We start from the raw sequence: 24,325 nt of genomic DNA, 5'->3' as shown, positions 1-24,325 counted from the left end.
AGTGGTTAGGACTCGGCACTTTCACTGCTGTGACTCGGGTTCAATCCCTGGACGGGGAACTAAGATCTGGCAAGCTGTGTGGTGCAGCCAAAAAAATAAATAAATAAAAAGAAAAGAAAAAGAAAAAGAGTGGTTGCTTTAAGATTTGTAGTGCACATCTTTTTTTTCCTTCACTTTATTGCGCTTCACTTTATTGCGCTTTGCAGATACTGTGTTGTTTTTTTTTTTCCCTATAAATTAGAGGTCTGTGGCAATCCCACATCAAACAAATCTGTTGGCACCACTTTTCCAACAGCGTTTGCTCACTCATTTCATGTCTCTGTGTCACATTTCGGTAGTTCTCGCAATATTTCAAAGTTTTCCATTTTTATTATATTTGTCATGGTGATCTGTGGTCAGTGATTTTTGATGTTACTACTGCAAAAGATTATGACTCACTGAAGGCTCAGATGATGGTTAGCATTTTTTTAGCAATAAAGCATTTTTAATTAAAATTATCTATTTGTTATATAATATCGGCCGCTATTCTTGATCACTTCAGGCAGGAGAGGAATTCTTTTTCTTTTAACGTCTTTATTGGAGTATAATTGCTTTACAATGGTGTGTTAGTTTCTGCTGTATAACAAAGTGAATCTGCTATATGTGTACATATATCCCCATATCTCTTCCCTCTTGCATCTCCCTCCCACATAGTATGCATCTTTAACCTGTCACAGTCTATCCTCAAGTGATCTTGTACAGCACTTTACACTAACAATAGTATACTCTCATTTCCTCCCTCCTGGCCTTTATGCTGTTGTTGTCACACGTTTCACTTCTATGTGTGTTATAAATCCTGCAATACATTATTACTGTTTTTGCTTTAAACAGTGAATTATTTTGTAAAGAGATTAAAAAGAAAGGAAAAGCTCTTTTATATTTACTTTTTAATATATATTACAGTTTATCATTTCCAGTGCTCTTTATTCCTCTATGTAGATCCAGATTTCCACTTTGTTTTACATTCCTTCTGAATTGAGGACTTTTAAAAAACATTTCTTATTCTGCTGGTCTGATGGTAATGAATTCTTTTAGCTTTTGGATGTCTGAGAAAGTCTTTATTTTGTCTTTATTTTTGAAAGATATTTTTCCTGAATATAGAATTCTAAGTCAGTTATTTTTCTTTCAGCATTCTAAGATGTGGTTCCAGTGTCTTCTGTCTTACATTGTTCTATGAGTAATCTGCTGTTGTTCTTATTTTTTTTTTCTTCTATTCTTATGTGTCTTTTTTCCTTATGGCTACTTTTCTTTTATTACTGGTTTTAAACAATTTAATTATGATGTGCCCTGGTGTAGTTTTCATATTTCTTGTGCTTGGGTTAATTGAGTTTTTGGATCTGTGGGTTTAAAACTTTCATCAAATTTGGAAACTTTTCAGCTAGTAATTTGTCAGGTATTTTCTCTATTCTCCTCTCTCTCTTCTTTGGGGACTCCAGTTACATGTATTTTAGGATGCTTAAAGTTGCTCCACAGCTCTCTGATTCTCAATTTATTTTTTCCCCCGTCTTTTTTTTTTTTTTTTAATTTGTGGTTTGTTTTGCGTAGTTTCTATTGCTCTGTATTTAAGTTCAATGATCTTTTCTTCTTTAGTGTCTAATCTGTGGTTATTTCCATCTGGTATACTTTTTATCTCAGACATTTGTAGTTTCCATTTCTAGAAGTTTGATTTGGGTCTTTTTTATATTTTCTATGTCTCAACTTAACATTCTCAATCTTCTTTAGCATCTTGAATATATGGAATATGGTTGTAGTAACCATTTTAGTGTCCTTGTCTCCTAATTTTCTTATCTGTATTTTTGAGTTTGTTTTACTGATTGATTTTTTTCCTCATTATGGATCATATTTTCTTGCTTCTTCGTATGTCTGGTAATTTTTGATTGGATGTCAGATGTTGCGAATTTTACCCTGTTGGGTGCTGAATATTTTTGCCTTTTTATAAATATTCTTGGCATTGTTTTGGGACACTGTTAAGTTACTTGGAAACAGTTTGATCCTTTGATGCCTCACTGTTAAGCTTTGTTAGCTGGGACCAGACCAGCCTTTAGACCAGGGTTAATTTTACCCACTACCAAGGCACTACCCTTTTCAGTGCTCTACTGATGTCCTGTGAGTTAGGAAGTATTTCCACTCTGGTGAGTGGGGACACAGATTAGTCTTGGCTCAGTTTGAGGCCCAAGGATTGTTCCCTCTAATCCTGACCAGTACTGTAAACACTCAGAAGAAAACTGGAGGGGGACTCCCTGCAGATTTCCAGAGTTCACGGTGTAGCTCTCTCCTCTCTGGTATTTGACCCTGTGAACTCTGGCTACCTTGGCCTCCCTAGATTCCCAACTCTCTCTTCCCAACTTGGGGAGACTGTCAGGCTCTGCCTTGGGTACCCCCTCCTTGTGCCATGGCCTGAAAACTCTCTCTAGACAGTAAGTTGGGGCAATTGTAGAGCTCACCTCATTTGCTCCCTGCTCCCGTCCCCCGCTCCCACCCAGGAATCCATCCTCTGCTGCTAGATATCCAATGTCTGAAAACTGTTGTTTCATTTATCTTTTCTCGTTTGTAGTTGTTTGAGGCAGGAGAGTAAATCTGGTCCCTGTTGCTCTAAGTTTGCCAAAAAGTGGAGGTTCCCGTGCAGTCAGCACTTGCTGAGCACCTTGTGTGTGCTAGGCATTGACCTCGGTGCTGGGATGCAGACATGAGTGAGACGTGCACTGGGCCCTTGGGGAGCTCCCAGTCTTGCTGGAGAAACATGCTGATTCCTAGGTAGTAATTGCTGTGTGGTACTTACAGGGCACAATGGGAGGGCAGGACGAAGTCTTTGGGAGAAGGAGCAAGGAATGCTTCCCAGAGAGCTGATGGTGAAGGATCAGCAGGCATTTTCAAATTAGAGAAGGTGTAGGAAAGAAATTTTAGGCAGAGGGAATTGTAAGAGCAAAGGCAGGGCAGCAGAGCTGGGAACTCCCAGAGGGCAGGATCCTTGTTGTATTGATCTTTATAGATGTGGAATACTTGTCAGGTGATTGGAAGCATGTTGTTCGTTCTGGGAATAGGTAGAACAGAGAGTCAGGATGAAGTCTGCAGCCTGTGGGGGAGAGGAGGGAGGTCTAGCTGGAAGGAGAGGCTCGGGGTCTGCTGGTGCAGGGCCTTGTAGGCCAAGCCAAGGAGCACAAGATTTTGAACATGATCCTAAACACTGGTTTTTTTTTGTTTGTTTGTTTTTTGGCTTCACCAGGTCTTAGTTGCAGCACGCGGGATCTTTCGTTGCGGCATGGGCTCTTCGTTGGGGCGCGCGGGCTCCTCTTTGGTTGTGGTGCGTGGGCTCCAGAGCACATAGGCTCTGTAGTTGAGGCATGTGAGCTCAGTTGCGGTGCGTGGGCTTGTTTGCCCAGTGGCATGTGGGATCTTAGTTCCCTGACCAGGAATTGGACCCATGTCCCCTGCATTGGAAGGTGGATTCTTAACCACTGGACCGCCAGTGAAGTCCCAAACACTGGGTTTTTTTTAAAAAAAGTTTTCAGCAGGGTGCAAGAGCTCTGATCGACTGCATTCTCTGGAGGTTACTGGGGGATGTGGAAGAGGGCTGGAGAGGGCTGAGTCTGCTAGAACCAGGCAGGCAGCTGCTGGGGAGGCTGGCTTGTGGTGGACGTTCTGCACCAGGATGGAAACGAGTCCAGAGCTGAGTGCGGCCGCTGGTACGGCATTGCCACCTCTAGCCTGTTTGACGATAGCCTTTGTATAGATTCCTGCCTGAGTCCAGAGTAGATCTGAGGAGGCTCAGGCCTGGTTTCTCTTTTTCTGTGGCTACACTGTTGCCCCCAACACACCTGCCTGCCTCTGCTGGAGCCAGAAGTTCGTAGGGTCAGGCATCGCTGGCAGGGGTAGGGTCCGGAGCTGCCCCACTTTATACTAGCCTAGGATGGCCCCAGATCAGCAAGAAAACAGAGTCTCATCATCTCGGACTTTGAACAGACACGCTTGAGTGACCCCGTACAGACTCCTGTTATTTGTCCTGAGTGTGTCTTTGGCTTGACCTTAATCTTGATCCTTCCTTAAGGATGGTTGAACCTATGTGGTCAGCTTGATCTGCAGATTAGAAAGCGTGGGGTGGGGTGGAGGACTGACAGCTGCAGTGTGAGATCCCTTCTGAGTCACCTCAACAGTTGGGATGGAGGAGAAACAGATGGAAGTTCAGTGGGAAGAAGCTGAGGATGGTTTTCTTCTCAAGTCAGAGCCAGGGACCAGACAACGAGGACGCTTCTCTGCGTGGCCGGGTTGTGCTTTACTGTCAGGAAGTTTCAGGAACAGGCTGCTTGTTAGATGACCTGTTTCTTGGCCATCGTCTTGATTGAAGCTGAATGCTGTTGATCAGAGTTACATCCAGCCATCTGAGTTCCGTCGCTCTGTTGACTGATGTGGTCTCTGGAGGAATCTTAAGTTTTCTGTCCTTAGTGTCCACGTGGGAGGGGCTTGAGTTGCAGAGGTAGGAATGGGCTGAGTGTGTGAGCTTAGCCATGGTGATGAGAATCATGACCCTTTATTGAGCCCAGCCTGAGAGCCGGGCATTAGACTTCCTGGGCACTAACTCATTTCATCCTTATAAAAGTCCTCTGTTACTGACGAGACCGACGTATGGAGAGATTAAGTAAGCTGCCTTTGCCCTTTCTTGCTTGTCTCCCAAAGACTCGTCCTGCCCTGTGCTCTGTGAGTCCACGTAGCATTTACTACGCAGAGCCCTCCTTCCCTCCCCCTTCGCCCTGCTGGTGAGGCATCACTGCTGGAGGAGGGGGGCTTGGGGAGGGTGTGGGGCGGGGAGTGTTGGGATTAGCAGGGGTGAGGGGTTAGGGCAGTGATTTTCCAGCTGCCTTCTGGCAAGGTGCCTCGGGGGCCCCCTTGAGGTCAAGGGGAAGACTGAGCTGGGAGAGTAGGGCACTCCCCCTGCCCCTTCGCCCAGAGCATGGTCTCTGTGATCTGTTCCGTGCGCTGGGGGTTTGAAAAAGTTTCGGAAAACAACAGGAGTGGGCACACCAGGCAAGTGGGAAAAGAGGATGGCGGTGGCACGTCCTGACAGCATGGCAGGCTGTGCTTAGATGGCTCCCAGCTGGAGGGTCAGGGTGGGGGGAGATAAGCAGAAGAGGGAGGGAGGGAAGGAGGGAAGAGATGGCTAGCTTCAGGGAAGGTTGGAGGGAGGTGGAAGCAGTGTTTTAAAAACAATGAATCCAGAGGTGCCTGGCATATTAGAGGTGGGGAGACCCACTTGGAGTTTGTGGAAGGGCCGGGATGGAGGCACCTAAAAGACATTGGAACAGCGACTAGATAAAACCTGGTGGTGGACGTCAGAGGTGAGGAAGACGGCCTGGAGAGTTAGAAGTTAGGGTGAGAAGCTGGAGGATGCTGATGGAAGTGGAGGTTGGGAGGGGAGTCTAGTTTGAGGAGAAAAAAGTGCCCCCTGCACTTGGCCCAGTAAACAGCTCATCATTCCTGGGTCTTCTCACTTGGGGGCCTGCCTCTGGGAAAAGAGGTGTCAGATGGAGTTATTCAGTGAACGCAAGGAGGATTCGCTCATGTAAATATCAATGTAAAGATGATACTGTCCTTCCAAAAACCTTGTCCTGAGAGATCGTACATCCCTCCTGTAGATGGGCCCCCTTTATATTCGTGGACCTTCGTTCAGATTGGTGTGGAGCCCGTTTCAGAAAGCCACACCCTCTGCTTCCCTCTGGGACCTGTTCTTTCAGAGTCCTCCCCCACGAGCCTAACTGGGTGCCTGGCAGGGTTGTCAGGCAGCATTTTACAACAATAAGTTTTGTAAAGGTGTGAGAATGTATGAATTGATGCTACCTAGCGCTTGCTTGGTGGTTTTCCTAGCACCTCCAGAAGGTTTCATGTTTATTTCTTGTTAAGTCCTCATAACCAGCCCATGAGGTTGGTAGAGATAGTCCCATTCTACCAATCAGAAGCAGAATTAGGAGGCTGAATAACTTGCCCAAGGTCACGTATCTAGTAAAAGGTCAAGCTGGGGTTTGAATCCAGAATATTGGACTCTCAAGCCCTGAACTCTTTCCACTGCTTTTCACACTGTCTTAACTGTTCAGCATTGGGGGCTATGGAGGGAGCTCTGACTCCCAACCCCAGAAATTCCTTAGAAAGAATGAAAACTAAAGAAGTCTCCCTCCTGGAGCATACACACCAACTTTTCAGATTGTTGCGGCAGGTTAATTCGACGGTGCTTTGGGCCAGGTGAGAAGCGCATGCTGGTTGGTTTGCTTTTATCAACTCCTGTGGGAAGTTAGGTGACTGAAGGCCTGGTTACTTGATCGCGTGGCTGGAATCATCCTGGGAAAAGAAAAATAGATCAGGTCAACACGTATTTCCTCATTACGCAGCAGGCTTAGAAAGGTTTCTGAGGCACCCACAGGTGTTTCTGACGAGAGGGGTGGGATGGGGCCAGTTCCCTATAACATGTGCAGATTGAACTGTGCAGGTTGCTATGGTAACAGCTTCTTATGCTACCATAGGGAGACGTGGGAAACTTACAAGAAACCAAAGGCCTTTGCAACTCTCCTTGCAGTGTGATTCCAGGCTTGAAGTAGCCGGCAAGGAGAGGTTGGCTGGTGACTGAGAGGAAGGGAGTAATTGGAGCCAGTGCTTTAGCTCCTGGTGGAGTCAGGAAAATGGAAGCGCCTGGCTCAGTCACAGTTCTGTGTCATGGTTCAGAGGTAGCGGTCATTTTGCTTGACTCAATATTGAGCCCCGGGGGTGTCAGGAGTCGCCTCTAATCATCGGATTGCCCCCCCTCCAGGAGGCAGAATAATTAATACTTGTTTAGGGCGCAGGAGCTTGCAAAGCTCTCTCAGGGCCGTTTGCTCGTCCCAGGCACACACGCGATCCCCAAGGTGGGATTATCATCATGGTGCCCATTTTCCCGATGAGGAAACTGAAGTTAAGGGACTTGATCAAGGTCACACAGCTAAAAAGCTGAGGAGCCAAAACGCAAACCCAGGGCATCAGTCCTCAAATTCTGTGCGTTTCTACTCTGCACCCAGCCAGGAGAGAGCTGGCACTAATTGTTTAGGCAGAAGCAAGGGACAAGGGGCGCTGCAAGGCATCTCTAGGACTGGCACACCTTAACTCTGATCTGAGCACCCTCACACTTAGAAAATGCTGCGTTTTGCTTTCAGTCTTTACTTTCTTTCTTTTTTTTTTTTTTCTGAGTTTATCCTTGCATAGGATCTGATATCAGTTGAAACTATTTGTTGTTGAGCTGAACAGTCTGGGATAGATCCCTGTTGAGCAAGAGCCGTCAGTACCTTGCTTTCTTTTCCACCTGTTGAGGTCAGATCTGGGGGGCTGTCCTGAGGTGAGCGCTCGCCAGCATCCTCTCCCCACCGGGACATTGTGCAGCCTCCCCCTCGGGGAGTGGTGAGGAATGGCACGGCTCTGGCCTGGATCCACTAGGGGTAGTGTAGTCGCCTCTGGGCCTCACTATCTTCCACTAGATCGTGTTCGCCGTGTCCGAGGTATGTGGAGCTCGATTTCGTCAAGATAGGGTAGTGGAAAGAAGTCGAGGCCAAGAGACGCGAGCAGCAGGGGCCGGTGGCTGGAGACTTCGCGTCCCCTCCCAGCGGCGTGTGGCTTCCCAAGGCCCAGGGGCTGCACCTGGAAGCTGCCTCCTTGGTTCTGGCTGGCGCTGCTCTAGCTATGTCAGGCCCTGCACAGTGCTCTGTGACAGAAGGTGGGCTCCAGGACACCTGCGAAATGTCTGTCACCTCCCCCCACCCCTCCTGTAGAATCTCTCCTCCTCGCATGTGTCTCTCATGGAGGGTATGGTGTTGATTTCAGGTGACAAACCACAGCCCACCCTGTGTTTGTTACAACTTTGAATTGGTGACTGAAATTTAAAGGTGGGGCGATGTCGCAGTGATCTGGATTTCTAGCCTCCCTTGGAGACCCGGCAGGTCTGGCAACGCTGGACCCCCCCTCCTACCTGCAGGAGGTGCCCGTGCTTTCAGGAGACACGGTGTCTGACATGCCTCCCTGGCCTGTGTGGGCATCTGGGTTTGTGACCTCTGTGGAGGTGAAAGCTGCAGAGGAGACAAAAGAAAGGTAGGAAGGAAGGAAGAAAAGAAAGAGGAAGAGAAAGAAGGAAAGAAAGAAGGAAAGGAAAAGAAAAAGAAATGGGAAGGAAATCTCAAAAAGAGGGGATATGTGTCTACGTATAACTGATTCGCTTTGCTGTACAGCAGAAACTAACAACATTGTAAAGCAACTGTACGCCAGTAAAAATTAATAAATAAAAAAAAAGAAAAGCAAGTTTTTTTCCCAGGGGTTGTTAGGAAACGGTGATGCATTTTCTCTTCTTGGTGGAGGGAATGCAGATTAACACCTGCTCGTTTCCCACCTCGTCCCGGTCTCATCTCCTTAGAGTGGGTGGTGTCGCCCCGCAAAGAGCTGTCGTCGCTATACCTGTGCATGCCGTGCAGCTGCCTCCCCTTCTCAGCTGTCCTCACCCCGTCTCCGGCCTTGAGCATCTGCAGTAGCTCCCACGACGGCCCGGCTGTCACCTGCCCCCGACCTTCTGATTCCTGTCCCAGCACGAATGGCTCCAGCGATGAGGACCTGTGGGCTTCTCACGCCCCCAGCCCTCCGAGCTGACCCCCTTCCCACTTCTCACTCTGCTCTCACCTGGATTCACCATGATTTGTTGTGAAGTGTTTCATTTTTTGAAACCAAACTGAGTTCGTAGAGAGCTAGCATCAGTTTTTACATAAGGCTGTGTCTGGCACATAGTCAGAAGTCAGTAAATATTTATTTCCATCCCTCTGCTCCTATTTACCCTTCCTCCCTTTATCTGGGGCCTTGTCCTGTTCTTGGTATATAGTAATTGCTCATTAAATGTTTATTCAGTGAAGCAGGAAGAAATGAATGAAGACTGAAACAGTAGAAGCAGCCCTGTCCTCAAGTCCCTGTGTCTTGCCCACCAGCTGACTGCCTCGTTCTCTCCCTGCCTCTGGCTGTTTTTCTGTAAGCATTTCCCTGCGCTGTCTGTGTGCCGGTCTCTGCCGGGCCCTGGAAATACAAAGGTGAACGAGAATTCTCCTTGCCTTCAAGGGGCTTGCCTCTCCTCACTTCAACTCTTCTCCCCTGGGACAGACCTCGGGTACCACCCGAGAAGTACCCATCATCCTCCTGGGCACCGTGGTAACTGGGAAGGGATCTAGCTCAGGGCCTGAGTGCCCAGGGCTGAGGTCGTTGGACTTGTCAGGCCTCCAGAAACAAAAGTGTATGGACCCTGCGTCCCTAAATAGCTTCGCAGTAACCCCCCAGTTCTCTATACTTGGTGGCATCCCTGGTGGTCGTGGCCACTTTTAGAAGCTCTGGTTTGGATTTTTTCTGCCACCTTGGATGATCCAGAAGCAGAACACTGATGGCAACAGATGCCCAGACTTTGGGGGCACCTCCTTTATGGGCCTTGGGCAGAATATTGTCCTGTTCTCACCGCCCCCAGCCCCCCAACCTGTTTTTCAAATTATGAGAAGTGCTTGTTGCTCTCAGCCTCGGGCCTCATCCTTGGGTGACGCAGGATCAGGTGATGTCTGTGAACTTCTGAAAGAAAGGCACCGGTAACGTCCAGGGGTGGACAGTGCTGTGATAAATCTTGTAAGATGGAACTTGCCCGCTCCTCGGGCCTGAGATGTTGTCAGCGGGCACAGATGTGAGCCACCTCCACCCGGGAGGCAGGCGCCGAGGAGGGCCCAGGCGATCCGTGACTTGCACGGGTTTGTAATCTCTGCATCTTGGATGACCTTATAACGAAATTCTACCCTCATCGCTCCCCTGTGTCATTTGTGAAATCAAAATACCGGAGATGGGAAGGGACGCTGGCCTCCGGTCGTTCGACCCCAGCAGTTTGTAGGACCTTGGGCAATACAGCCGTTTATAGGACCTTGGGCAATACCCTTACTGTTTCTCTCTGGCTTTCATTTCATCGCTGAAGTAGGGGTGATTATGCCCTGTGTTCACTTTACTTACTAGGCTGATTATATAAATTAATGGGAGAGTTTGCAAAGAGGGCTTTGAGCTGTGGGACCATCAGGGTCCCATTTGACAAGTAAGGAAAATTGAGTGGGGCCCATTTGGGTGCGGGATCCTGAGCACACCTATTCCAGAAGAAATGGGGACGGGTGGCTCTTCCACATGCCAGCAGCCTCTCGTGGAGCGGTGTGAGTGGAGGTGGCTGGGTGGGCAGAGCCTGGCGGAAGGAGCAGTGGCCGGGTCAGGGCTCCTAGCTCTGGTGTTCCCTCTCTTGTCTCCATAGGCAAGTTACATGCCACTCTACCTTAATTTCACCAACTGTGAAATGGGCATCGTAGAATTGAGAGGGATGTTGAGTTAGAAACCAGAAAAGGTGGAATAAGAAGAAAAGCACTACAGCCCACAGCCCACTATGGCCGAGTACATTTCACCTGAAAACTCGCTATATGGAAAGAGGTCCGCTTCCAGTAGTATCGAGGACTTCGGAATATGCAGGCTGACCTCGAGAGTTCATTCTAATGACCTGCATGAAATGAAGGTATTTCATACCTGAAGTTCTTGAGGCATTTCAAACATGCATGGCCTGCTTTGAAGTCTGCAATGAAAGGGAATTGACACAGGAGAGAGGCTTTTTATGACCACAGGGCTGAGATGGTCTTTCTTCTTTCTGTATTTGAGAGTAGCGCTCTTTCCCAATCAGGGAATGGCAGAGATAGTCATCCCCGAAGGGTGAGGAATGCCAGGTTCAAGGCTTTGGCGCATACCAGCAGAATGGAATCCTCTTCCCTGGCCAGGGGGCCTGATCCAGGGAGATCGTGGTCTAATTAGGGGAGCTGTGGGTTTCATTCCTTGCCCTTTTGGGGTGAGTTCTTGCTGTCTAAAAGACACATGATTGTCCAGATCACCAGGTAGATAGATGTTTCAGGGATTTTTGCCGCGAGGAGTTTATTTTTTTCTAAGCAACAGTTTGTTTCTTTTCTTTCTTTTTTAAAAAAAAATATTTATGTATTTATTTATTTTTTGGCTGTGTCTGGTCTTCGTTGCGGCTTGTGGGATCTTTCATTGTGGTGCACGGGCTTAGTTGCCCCGCAGCATGTGGGATCTTAGTTTCCGGACCAGGGATCAAACTGTCATCCCCTGCATTGCAAGACCGATTCTTAACCACTGGACCACCAGGGAAGTCCCACCACGAGAAGTTTAAAGCCATCAAACAGAACCAGGTGTGGGGCTTCAGCTGGCAGAGGAACGTTATCATTTGGGCCGGTGGTTGGAGGGGAAGGCATCTCAGGGGGCCGTGTGTAGTGGTACAGGGGGTCACACACTTCAGGACACCCTGGAATCACCTGGGGTGCTCCCTTGCTTATTTATTTCTTGATTGGCCACCATTCTTTATTGAACACAGGAAAGTCTCCTTTCTTGCTAAATATCTACAGTGACTTATTACCAGACTTTGATGAGTTACATCCTTGCCTCTGCTCCTGTCCTTGTGGAAGCAGCAGCCTCACACAGGTTTCAGCAACATCAGGGACTTTGTGTGACCTGGGACTCTCAGGCCCAGGGGGAAGGCTGGGCGGCTTTGTCTTCTCAGACTCACCTGCGGACGCCCACGTGCACTACAAGTTCAAGAAGGATGGACGTGCACACGGGACACATAGAGGCATCAGTACTACCCTTTGGTCAGCCCCATTAGTACAATTCAGTATGTTGTAAAATACTTGAAAGTTTTATAAAGATTTTTTTTTGGTGACTTTAATCAAAACATTTCCCTTTTGCGGGGGCGGGGGGGAAGTGGCTAGTGAAGGCAAGCCCGTCTGGAAGCCAGACCCCTCGGGGCTGCAGGGTGGGTCCTACATGAGCACCTCCTGTGCAGTCAGATGAGCTCCCTGGGCCTTCTGGGCTGAGAGGCCCAGCGTAGACCCCCTCGGCCTCTCCCTGCCTCGGCCTCTCCCTGCCACGGCCGGCGTGCAGCGCGGCTCTCCTGGTCTGCTCGGAGCCTGACGTGGCGGGTGTGCTCGTCGTACGGATCTCCCTGTGCAGGGGGCAGAGCTTGGGCTGTCCTCTCCAGACCGTAGCCCCCACGTTCTGCTGGTCAGTCTGGACACTGTGGTGGCCTCACGTGGTGGCGCTCAATGTCAGGGCGTAGGCATCTGAACGGTAGTGCATGTGGGGTCCTGGCGGAGACTTGGTAGAAACGGCACAGGGGGATTGAGCCCCCGATTCTCATCCTGCCTCTGCAGGGACTCGTTGACAAATCCCTTCCTCTCTGGGGTCTCTGCTTTTCCTCTGTCAGATGAGGCTACACCCGCCTGAGTGCCCTCAGAGAGGAAGGGGCAAGAGGACAACAGATGCTAAGCTAGCTGGACACAGGTAGCTCAGTAAAAAGGAAAACTTCATTAAAAATTAAATTAGTTAAATTATTATGCGGAGTGAAATAAGTCAGGCAGAGAAAGACAAATACTGTATGATTTCACTTACGTGTGGAATCTAAAAAACAAATGAACAGGCATAGCAAAACAGAAACAGAGATATAGATACGGAGAACAAACAGGTGGTTACCAGAGGCGGGGGTGTGTTGTGGGGAGGAGAGAAATAGGTGAGGGAGACTAAGAGGTACAGACTTGCAGTTGCAAAATAAATGAGTCAACGAGTATCAGATGTACAGTGTGGGGAATATAGTCAATAACTAAGTAATATCTTTGTATGGTGACTGAGTGTAACTAGACTTACCCTGTTGATCTTTTTGAAATGCACGGAAATGAATTACTATGTTGTGTAATAGGACTAACAGTGTTGTAGGTCAGTTATATTCAAAAACAAACAAACATACAAATAAACTCATAGAAAAAGAGATTCGTGGTTACTAGAGGCAGGGGGTGGGGGAGGGGGAATTGAATGAAGGCAGACACAAAGCACAGACTTCCCATTGTAAGATAAGTAAGTACTAGGGATGATAAATAGATCATGATAAATATAATTTATAACAATTTTATAGATTTTCACTTATAAAAATGTAATTTATAATAGAGGCAACATAAGTATAATTAGCACTGTATGTTATATATGAAAGTTGTTGAGAGAAAATCCTAAGAGTTCTCATCACACACACAAATTTTTTTCCTATTTTTAAAATTTTATATCTGTAGGAGGTAATGGATGGTCATCGTTTCATGATGTATGCAAGTCAAATCATTATGCTGTACACCTTAAACTCATACAGTGCCGTGTGTCAATTATATCTCAATAAAACTGGAAAGGAAGGAAGGAAGGAAGGAAGCTGAGAAGCTTCCTGGACTAGTTAAGGCACTGCCAATTCCTGGCCTGGTGACTTTGGGCACCTCTCAGGGCCTCATCTGTGAGGTTGGATAATAGCGAGACTCACTGTGTAACGTGGGTTTGAGGGTCCTGGTAATGGCAAAGACCTACGTAGTGCTCACTGCGTTCCAGGTACTGCCATTTTACAGGTGGAGAAACTGAGGCACAAACAGATTAAATAACACAGCTAGTAAGTGGCAGAACCAGGCTTCAAATCCAGGCAGTCTGGCTCCAGAGTCCATTCTCCTAACATCTAGGCCAGTGGTTCTCAAAGTGTGTTCCAGGGACCCCTGGGGGTGTATCTCTGAGACCCTGTCTGGCCACCTATGAGGTCAGAACAGTTTCCACAACCTAAGATGTTATTTTCCTTTTTACTCTCTTTCTCAAATGAGTACAAGGGGAGTTTTCAGAGGGTTCACGACACGACATCCTTCTGATGGCTGGTGTGTGTGCTTTCATACTGTGTTTTAAAAATCTCTCACTTTTAATTTCGATACATATATCAATAGCTAAAATCCACAGAAATGAAAACTCTTTGGGGTCCTCCGTAATGTTAGGAATGACAGGTGTCCTAAGACCAAAAGGTGTGCCTTTGGCTCTCGAGGTTGCGCTGCCTTAAAGGTGGTCTCATCCAGCATGGATGTGGTAAATGGTTGGGGAGAGTTGGGGCCCGTCCTGGGGAACTGCGGCTCTATGTGGGGCTCTCCCACTGGGTGTGTGGTGGGCACGTCTGGACCTCCTGGGGCCCTCGCGGATGGCACTGCTGATGGTGCCGTTTGTGTGCGGCCAGCCAGCTGCCCACCCTGGAGCTTCCATCCTCAGTCCAGGGGTGTCTCTGTGCTCAGCCCTGACTGTGGGAAGGAGCAGACACCCTTCTGTGGCAGATCCCGCTCTGGGTGGAGCCAGGATGGGTGCCGTTGAGGCCCAGCAAGTTTGGGCTGTGTTGGAGGCCTCAGTAACAAATCAGTGACTTCTGTGGTGTTGGATCCTTTTGCCAGCATTGTTCTAGGCCAGGCCTCACGCTGGCCAGAGCTTTGCCTGTGTCGACTGTGGCACGAACCCATTTTACAGATGAGGAGGCTGAGGCTCAGGGTGGGTCCACCGTGCAGGGCCCCACAATGGCAAGTGGCAGGGCCCAGGACTCAGATGAGGTGAGTCTGATCGAGTCCAGGCCCCTGATGTTCCAGGTCTTCAGAATGTTTCTCCGTTCCTCCTGTGTGTCCAACTCGTGGTGGACTCACTGGGTTTGCAGTGTAATAGGGTGGGCCTCCCCATTTCTGCTCCTTCCCCAGGCCCCTGCAGTCTGCCGTGCCTCTGACCCAACCTTTAGCCCAAGGGTTTTGGGAGCAGCAGAGTGAGGTGTAGACAGAGTGCAGAATTTTGACTCTGCCATTTGTAACCTTTCTGATCCCCACCTGCCAGTGGGACGGTGCTGCCCCCTCGCAGGAGTAGGAGAGACAGCACGTGTAAAACTCACGCTGCGATGCTCAGTAACCAGTGGCCTCCGTTTCACATGACTAGCAGCGAGCTGTCGTCTTTCTCAGAATCTGGCCCCGGATCAGCTGCATCGGCGTCTCTGGGAGAGCTTCTGGATTTCTGGGCCCAACTCTGGCCTACAACACAGGGCTCTGAGGGTGGGGCTGGGGCACCTGCATTCTCAGCAAGTGTCCCCCCAGGTTTAGGTGCCCATCGAAGCTTGGCATTCCTTGTCTTGGAGGTTGGGGGGCGACATTCAGCCCTCAGTAGGTAAAAGAAAGTGGGGGTGACCCTGTTTGGGTAGCTCTTTATCAGTAGGGTGACCATGGAATTTGTGTCTAAACCGGGACACTTTTTATTTTATTTTTTTTGGCCATGCCGTGCGGTAGGTGGGATCTTTGTTCCCCAACCAGAGATTGAACTCACACCCCCAGCAGTGGAAGCGAGGAGTCTTAACCACTGGACCACCAGGGAAGTCCTGGGACACTTTTGAGCGTGAAAAGGGGCACCTTTTATAGCTACACCGGGACATGAGGGGTAAACCCGGACCCTCCTGACAAATGGGGTCGTGTGGTCTCTGTTTATTGGTTTCTCCTTTATCTTTCTGCCGCCCTGGGAGATGCCTTCCCTTACTAGTCCAGACGAGGAAGCAGGCCTGGAGCTCACCTCTGGCTGCACAGTCATAACCCTGGGCCTCGATTCCACGGTGGCCCCTCGGCCCAGTCGTCACTCCCGCTGAGCCCTGGCGCCAGGGGTGGGGGCTCCAGGTTTCTGTAGTGTTGGCATCTTCGGAAGATTGACAGAGCCTCTGTGATGAGAAATGAGGACTATAAGACACACATCTAGAAAAGATAAAAGCATGAAAGGAGAAGATCCTGTCAGTAGAAGGGAAACGAGTCCTGGTGCTTCCTCTTCTCGCTGGGGCTCCATCCTGGGGCCTGCTTGTGACCCCTGTGTCACACAGACATCAATCGATGTTCCTCTGGGCAGAGCGACAGGGAGAGGACTGCTGAAACCAGGTCTTCTGTCAAAGCAGGCGTCCCATTCAGGTCGGTCGATTTCTTTTCCTTCTGGTGGCTGTAGGGCCAACTTGGTGGTGATTTTTTTGTCCTTCTCTGACAAGGGCACGCATGTGACAGTCTGGTTTTTTAAAAATAAATTTATTTATTTATTTTTGGCTGCATCGGGTCTTCATTGCTGCGCACGGGCCTTTCTCTAGTTGTGGCGAGCGAGGGCTACTCTTTGTTGCGGTGCACGGGCTTCTCATTGCCGTGGCTTCTCTTGTCATGGAGCACGGGCTCTAGGTGCGCAGGCTCAGTAGTTGTGGCGCGCAGGCTTAGTTGCTCTGTGGCATGTGGGATCTTCCTGGACCAGGGTTCGAACCCGTGTCCCCTGCGTTGGCAGGCGGATTCTTAACCACTGCGCCACCAGGGAAGTTTTGACAGTCTGTTTTTGTGGCACGTGGAGTGGATGGCTGTTGCAGAGAATGCTTGAGGGAAACCCAAGGTGGTTGGTGCACGCTAAACATAACCGGCAGGGAGGCTCCTGAGCCTGTGGTGTTAAAGCCAGCAAAGCCCCCATGTGGAGGGTGGGTGTATTTAGGGTTCAGGCAGGAGTGGACACCTCCCAGAGTGTGTGCTGGCCTCAGGGCTCACAGGCGGCCTTGGGCCAAGTTTAGTCTCTGCCCCTGGCTGTCAGCCTCCCTCCTCCTGCCTCTCCTGTCTGCTCCTTGGGGAGCTTCATCTGGCACTGCCAGGAATCATGGTTTTGCCTCTGACCGCCCAGTGCCTCCTTGTAGCCTGCTGTTCGTGGTCTGGGTGGAGGAGCAGCTTCTCGGTCTCCCTGGGGACGGGGGTGGTTGGGGGGCCGGACTCTGACCCTCCTTGGTCCTCCCTGTGGACTGGAGGCATCATTGGGAAACTCCAGTTGGTCCTTTGACAGACGATGAATATGGGCTTGGGGGTCCCTTCCCCCTGAGCAGTCCCTTCCTCACTTCAGTGTCGTTCTCTGCTCCCAGGGAAAGATGGAGACCCTGAAAGACAAGACCCTGGAGGAGCTGGAGGAGATGCAGAATGACCCGGCGGCCATCGAGCGGCTGGCCCAAGACTTCCCTGAGGTAGAGGAGGGCTGTCACGGGGCCAAGGATACAGATGGGACTGAGGCCCTTCTTTTTTAATTTAATTTTATTAATTTTTATTGGAGTATAGTTTTTACAATGCTTTACAATGTTGTGTTAGTTTCTGCTATACAGCAAAGTGAATCAGCTATACATAGACATATATCCCATCTTTTTTGGATTTCCTTCCCGTTTAGGTCACCACAAAGCATTGAGTAGAATTCCCTGTGATATACAGTAGGTTCTCATTAGTTATCTTTTTTTTTTTTTTGCGGTACGCGGGCCTCTCACCGTTGCAGCCTCTCCCGTTGCGGAGCACAGGCTCCGGACGCGCAGGCTCAGCGGCCATGGCTCACGGGCCCAGCCGCTCCACGGCATGTGGGATCTTCCCGGACCGGGGCACGAACCCATGTCCCCTGCATCGGCAGGCGGACTCTCAACCACTGCGCCACCAGGAAAGCCCCTAGTTATCTATTTTATACATAGTGGTGTGTATACGTCAGTCCCAGTCTCCCAATTCGTCCCAGCCCTGAGGCCCTTCTTAAGGACACTGGCTTGTTGGGGGTTTGGGCCAAGTTTATCTGCCTGTTCTGTGGCCTTCACCCTGGCCAGGCAGAGGAGCCCCTGGGGTCTCAGTCTAGTTCCTGGGCCCTCTGGGAGTTGCGGGGGTGCAGTGCCAGGAAGTCCAGGGCCCCCGCGCCAACTCTGGCACCTGGTGCCTTCCGGGACCCGCGTGCCCCAGGAGCCCCCACACTGTGGCTCCAGCCTGGATTTGGAGGTGGTTCTAAAAGCACTGGTACCGTTTTGTAACCGCCTTTCCCCAACCGCCTGGCCGGGCCCTGCGTCTGCAGGAGGAGCCGTTCTGGGGCTGGGATTAGGCTCATCTCCTGTTTAATCCCTTCCCTATCATAACAGACACCAAACCGTCTCACTTCCTAATCGTGGTCCTCACGGGAATAAAACAACCCTTCTGAACGTGCAGAGGTTTACACTTTATAAAGGGCTCTCCCCGCCTTTTCCGGCGCCTTGACCCCGTGACTCCCCTGCGAGGTCGGAAAGGTCAGGTGACCAGACGTGGCCACAGAGCTGGACGTGCCCACGGTCCAGCCTGTCCGCGGCTCTGCACGCTGCCGCCTCCGCCCCCGATGCTTGGGAGACACGGACACAAATAATGCCAAGCTCGTTGGTTGGCCTTTGGAATGTGTTTCCATTTTTGCTGATGACAAGGGAAAAATGAAGGAGGGCAAGCTCCCTAGACTTTCAAAACCCCTTGGACTAGGTTCCTAGCACGGGCTATAAGATGGTAATTGAGTCACCATGGGATTGTGAGGGGAGATGGGAGCTCTTTGAGTTTGGGATGTGGACTTTGCTGAGAGAAAAGAGTAGGGGACCTCTCTCCGTGTGGAAGAGTGTGACTATCAGGGTCTTCTGATGGGGTGCTTGAACTGTCTTATTGACCGATCAGGGGCTTCCTAGGGAACCCCTAATGGAGAAAGATTTGGGGGAGGCTCTGGGGAAAGGGGGCAGAAACGGGTAGGACCAGGTTTAGGGGAAGATGACACGGCATAGATTTACTGGTTAAGATCCAGGGAAAAGGCAGTGGAGGTATACAGAGGACATGTCCACTGAGGATCTGGGGCCCCGTAAGGGGCAGCTGAGCAGAGGGCTTCAGGCCCCCCGCTCTGTGTCAGACACATAAGAAAAGAAAAGCTCTCCCGGCTGATGAAAGTGAGACTGGAACTCCGCAGTGCGGGCGTCCCTGAGTCAGGGTGCTTGCTCAGTGGTTCCAGAGGGTATTGGTGGCAGCAAGGCAGACAGCCCAGGAGTGGGGGCAGACCTGAGAGGCCGTGGCCAGGCCCCATGACTTCTGGTAGCCGTGGCGTCTCTCTTTCCAGTCTGGAGCAGGGGAGCAGGCTCCAGGCCCACCACAGAGCGCAGCGCTCAAGGCCCTGTGGCTGGGGACCAGCAGGATGGCAGCCCCCGGAAGCCCCCTCCTCCAGGACGCCCATGGCCTTCCTGCGTCTGACTGGGGACGAGCCAGTCAGGCTTGGCTCGCCATGTGCCGACCGTGGTGGAGAAGCTGCCCAGTGGCTCCCGCGTGGAAGCTGGTCTTGCCAAGCTGTGCCCTGAGCCCTGCTGTAGGTGCCGGTGCCACTGGTGCTGCTGGCGTCCCCGTTCCCTCAGGGGTGTGGGTCTGACTCTCTGCCCTCCTGTCAGTAAAGAGGACCCCCTGACAAATGGACAGGGCTTCAGGTGAGAGCAGGTCTGGGAAGGGTTCCCGAGGCTGCCGCCTCACCGGCTGGTGACAGCAAAAGACCTGGACGAGGAGAGAGTGCTGCTCAGCTTGGGGGCGTGCTTTCAGTGGGGCACATCCAGGTGCAAAGGTTGGCATCAGAGCCTCGGGGGCCACGGGTCGCCTGTGCTGGTGGGAGTCCTCAGCTGGTCCTGGGGACTCCCCTGCGGTTCTTGGGGGCCTCTGTGTTAGCTCATCTGAGCAGCTTCTCTGTAGGACACACCTGTGGAGGAGGCAGGGACAGGTCCCTCTGGAGTCGGTGTCACGGGCTGGCCCTGGCGTTCTCACTCCTCACACTAACTTTATTTGGGGGCTTCGTTGCGTGTCTGGCCTGTGGTCAGGTCTGGGCCACATCAGTGCACCTCAGAGGTCTCTTGACTCTGAATCCCGGGGGCAGGTGGTTGGGACTTGGTCCCTTCCCTCCTAGGAAGGCTCTGACTTTCTCCGCCCCCCTCCCTGGAGCTCTGCACAGCCTACGGGGGAGTCTCCTCCCGCTCGTCTTGTGGCCCTTCGCATGCATCCACCACGTAGGCTGTGGGGTTAAGGATTCGGTGAGGTGTCTGGTTTGGAGTGCTTTGCTCAGAGTCGGAACCTGGGTCTGTCTGACTCTAGTTGGGGGCTGAGTGTTGCCCGGCCCCGCCATGGTGAGTGACGGGTCCAGCCCCCTGCGAGCTGAGTGGTGGTGTGGTGGGTCTCACGGTCAAGTGTCCTGCTCTGTAGATCCAGGACCTGCAGCTGGAGCGGGAAATGGCACTGGCCACCAACCGGAGCCTGGCCGAGCAGAACCTGGAGTTCCAGGGTCCGCTGGAGATCAGCCGCTCGAACCTCTCGGACAAGTACCAGGAGCTCCGGAAGCTGGTGGAGCGGTGCCAGGAGCAGAGGGCAAAGCTGGGTGAGCGACCGGCCCCGGGGGTGTGCACCGGGGGCGCCTCTGTCCACTCAGGGTCCCCGTTCCTGGTGGGGCTGGGGCAGCTGCTGGAGTCACGTGGAAGGACAGAGTCCCTCTCCCTCCCCAGGACAGGAAGGGGCCAGCAGTCACTGTGGGTCACCATGTCCCCAGCCCTGGCTAAGTGCTTTAACAGCCATCTGAGGGTAGGTACTGTCATCATTCTCGTGTCATAGATGAGAGGAGTGAGGCTCAGGGAGATGCAGGAACGTGGCTAGGGCTCCACAGCTACGTAGAGGCGGAGTTGGGATTTGAATCCAGAGAGCATGCGTCCTGGGCTGCTGCTGGCCACTCAGCCAGCCCCGCTCTGGTGATTTGTGGAGCTGGTCCGGGCTCTCTGTGTCCCAACCTGCCGTCTGTGAAGGTGAGGGGCTGTCCTGGTCCTGAAGGTGGGGGACTTCACGCTCAGGCAGATGAAGTAACTCCCTGAGAGGAAGAACAGGATTGGGGGGTGGGGAGGGTGGGCTCCAAAGCCTGAGGTCTCTTGCTTCCTGGGCTGGCGTGGAGGGGCTCAGCTGAGCTCCTCTCTGCTCAGGAAGGGAACCGACCGAAAGTGGCTCTGCCGCGGACCCCAGGGCGTTGGCTGGGCCCCCAGCACGCAGGACCCTCAGAGAGCCTTGCAGAAACCTTGGCCGCCACCACGGAATCCAGAGGCACTTTTGAAATGTCAACCTTTCTGCCCTTCCTTCCAGAGAAATTTTCTTCAGCACTGCAGCTAGGGGCCTTGCTGGACCTTCTGCAGGTAGAAAGCATGAAGATTGAAGAAGAGTCTGAGGTGAGCTGGCCGTTGACACCCCCTCTTCCTTGAACAGTTGCCCCTGCAGCAGGAGCCCTCGTCCTGAGCACCAGTGTCCGCAGGGCGTGGGGCCAGGGCTTTAGTCACGGCAGCGGTGCATGGCCCCTCCACCGGAGTCCCAGTGGAGGCCCTTTTGGGTGCAGAGAACAGGAACCCAACATCACTGGCTGAAGCAGAAATGGGCGACAGACAGCACAGCCGCGGGGCAGCTGGCAGGCCTGGGTGGGAGGGCAGTGCAGTAGGAGCCCTCCAGGGCTGAAGCCAGGCCCCCAGCCCCTCCCCACTCCTGGGGCTGCCGGGTCTCTCTCCTCTGCTTCCCTCTGGGCCTCTCTTCACTCTCTGTGGGCAGACTGGCTCTCTCCACATGTCCATGCTCTGGGTGGAAGATGCTCCCCGGTCCCACAGCCCCTGGGCTGGGCTGTGCTAGTGACCAGGGGGCCAGTGTCCATGTGGCCAGTCGACACCGTGTAGCAGCTGCTGTGAGCCTGGCACGATGCCGGGGTGGGGACGGCGGTGGCCATGACAGGTGGTCCCCGCCCTCTGGGGGCTGATGGTGAGGGAGACAGAATAAATAAACACACGCTTGTATAATATATCAGCAGTGAGAAGGGCCATAGAGAGAAATTCCCAAAGCGGGGGGCGGGCCAGAGAAGACAGGCAGCTCCTGAGCCTGGCTGGGGTGGGAGGGTCGCAGCTGACCTCTGACCCGGGGGTATTCAGGTGGCCTCGATCCCGGCAGACCCCTGTTGCCACTGGAGCTTATGTCTTCCAGGCCATGGCTGAGAAGTTCCTGGAGGGCGAGGTGCCCTTGGACACGTTTCTGGAGGACTTCTCCTCCATGAGGATGCTGTCCCATCTGCGTCGGGTTCGCGTGGAGAAGCTCCAGGATGTGATGAGGAAGCCCAGGGCCTCCCCGGAGCTGGCTGGGGACGCCCCTCCTCCCCGCCCACCTCCCCCGTCTCTCCCGGGCCCCCAGGCGACGCCCCCTGTCGCTGAAGATCAGCAGGCTCCGGAGGCCCCTCCCTACCCGTTGCCCTACAGCCCCTCTCCAGGCTTGCCCGTGGGCCCCACCGCCCAAGGGGCGCTCCCGCCGGCCCCGTTCCCTGTGGTGTCCCAGCCCTCTTTTTCCTACAGCAGGCCTTTGGGTCCCCCGTACCCATCAGCCCAGCCAGGACCCAGGGCTGCCGCGGGCTACTCCTGGTCCCCACAGAGGAGCACGCCGCCCCGGCCGGCCTATCCCGTGGCCCCCACTTGTGCCTCCGGCCCTGGGTACCCCGTGGCGGGGGGCCGGGTCCCCGGTCCTGGTTATCCTCAACAGCCCCCCTACCTCTCAACAGGAGGAAAACCTCCGTACCCCACGCAGCCCCAGCCCTCAGGCCCCCTTCAGTCGCCCTATCCCCCTGGGCCTGCCCCTCCCTATGGGTTTCCACTGCCTCAGGGTCCTGCCTGGCCTGGGTATTAGGCGCGGTCCTGGCCCTTGGCCCTTCCCTACTTCCACCTGTACCACAACCTTTGGCCGCCCCCCGCCGAGATTCGAGGGTCAACTGGAAGTGGAGTTGGCTCCCCGTGGACTTGTGTCATGCGTGGGGGCCTGGAGGGACGTGGCTGGGAGCACACAGGCCTGGCAAGGCCCCGGGCAGTGTGACTGGCTTGGCTGTGCCGGACGGCCCCAGTGCTTGCTGGCCTCCTGGGGGAAGGGCGCGCCTGCTTTCGGTGGCTGCCTTTGGCTTTCCTGGTTCTCACCAGGCAGGGCGTTCGGTCCTCTCTGTGGGCTGCTCACCCCCTCCCTCTCCTCTGGGATTTGGCACGTTCGACCGAGGTACCCACGCTAAGGGATGCAGCTCTCTGTGCGTCTTGGGTCCATTCAAGGATGGCCTGCCCCACGCACCATGGCAGGGTTGGATCAGGGAGAGAGAACAGAGTTAGGAAAAACACTTAATGATTTCTAAGTCACGCAAAACCATAATTGAACTCCGACAGGCTGATGTCAGTTGAGCCTGTCCTGTGTGCTGGTTTGAACGACAGCAGCAGAGCCAGTGCAGTGAGCGGGCCGGGGATTGTGGAGGCGGACCCCAGCCCTTGCTCTCCCTGGTTGGAGGATCCGGGGGCTGCCTCGGACCGTCTGGCTGGAGGAGGCCCAGGAGACTGCAGCCACTTCGGGAGCTCATTTAGGAGTGGAGGGCCGAGTCACCTCCCCGGCCACCTCTCTTGTCTGGCGTCCCCTGCTTCCGGTTGACTTCTGAGGCCCACCCCGTCCGTCTGCTCCCTTAGTGCCTTGAGTCTCGTTCACAGCAGCCCTCACTTCATCCCCTTCCTTTGGCTGCCTGATGTAACTCTTCCCCACCCCCAAAAGCCCTCCTGAGAGAGACATCAAAAGATACCCTAACAGTTTCTTCCCACGTGGTGCTTTGTAAAACTCCATCACTGCATCAGAGTCGTTTCTTTGCATCTCCCTCGTCTTCAGAACCTATAGGGCAGGGATTGTGACTCTGAGCCACATGCAGCCCCCAGCACGTTGGGGATTTTCAGTGCATTGAGTAATAAAAACGACAGTAGACCAAAGGGGGGTGTGATGAGCAAAGCATTACCTTGGTTGCTGCAGACATGAACCAGGTCTCAAGGGCGGACTCTGGAGCTGCTATCTGTTAGGAAGTCATATGTGCCTTGACTTGTCCACTACTCAAGTACCCAGCATCTGGTGGGCCTGGGGTGCTGGGGGCCAACGAGGAAACTCGACCTTCTGGTGCCTGCCCCCCTCCCCGGCCTGCGTGCCATCAGTGGGTGCGTGTGACGAGATGCTCGATTAGCCCTGTCGGTCCCTGACCAGCTGTGCTTGCTTCTCATAAATTATTTATACAGAGAAATCACTAAGGGACTCTGTTGGTTCGAGTGCTTCTGAACTGGATGAACGATCGCTGGTATGTTTGTATTATATAATTAGTTGCCATAATAAACTTTGATGAGTTAAAAGTGTTGTGGTTCCAGTGAATTTGAGAAGTGAAGACGTGGCTGCCAGTGGGGGGCATTGATTTTGTCAACTGAAAGAAAAATGCACAACGTAAGCCTCGTGGATTTCAGTTTTATTTGGAGACCTTACTGCAGACTACCGCCTGGGGAACAACCTCTCGGTAGCTCTGAGAAACTGCTCCAAGGAGTTAGGGGGAGAAGCCAGTACATACATGATTTCGGCTAAGGAATAGGTGCAATCCGGCACCTCTAGGTGTCACCCTAGAGTCGTTTCAGCTCTTCTATGTGTCCCCGTTTCTCCCTCTGGCAGTCTAAAACCACTGTGGGCACACAGAGAGCCCTGGATGGCCAATCCCT

At 52.5% G+C, this 24,325-nt stretch overlaps 1 protein-coding gene across 2 annotated transcripts in view; it reads left to right on the top strand.

Annotated features, from left to right (window-relative positions):
* Window positions 1-23,965, top strand: part of VPS37C (VPS37C subunit of ESCRT-I) — a 28,657-nt gene extending 4,692 nt beyond the window's left edge. For both annotated transcript variants that reach the window (XM_082659257.1, XM_082659258.1), the window contains 4 exons: window positions 16,868-16,966; window positions 19,980-20,151; window positions 20,898-20,980; window positions 21,774-23,965. In XM_082659257.1, the coding sequence (XP_082515383.1) occupies window positions 16,874-16,966; window positions 19,980-20,151; window positions 20,898-20,980; window positions 21,774-22,463 (1,038 nt within the window). In that variant the 5' untranslated portion in view covers window positions 16,868-16,873 and the 3' untranslated portion in view covers window positions 22,464-23,965. The remainder of the gene's footprint in view (window positions 1-16,867; window positions 16,967-19,979; window positions 20,152-20,897; window positions 20,981-21,773) is intronic.
* The last annotated feature ends 360 nt before the right edge of the window (window positions 23,966-24,325 follow it).

Source organism: Grampus griseus, assembly GCF_964374135.1.
Source record: "Grampus griseus genome assembly, chromosome: 8".
NCBI lineage: Eukaryota > Metazoa > Chordata > Mammalia > Artiodactyla > Delphinidae > Grampus > Grampus griseus.
This window is presented reverse-complemented; position numbering and strand designations above follow the sequence as displayed.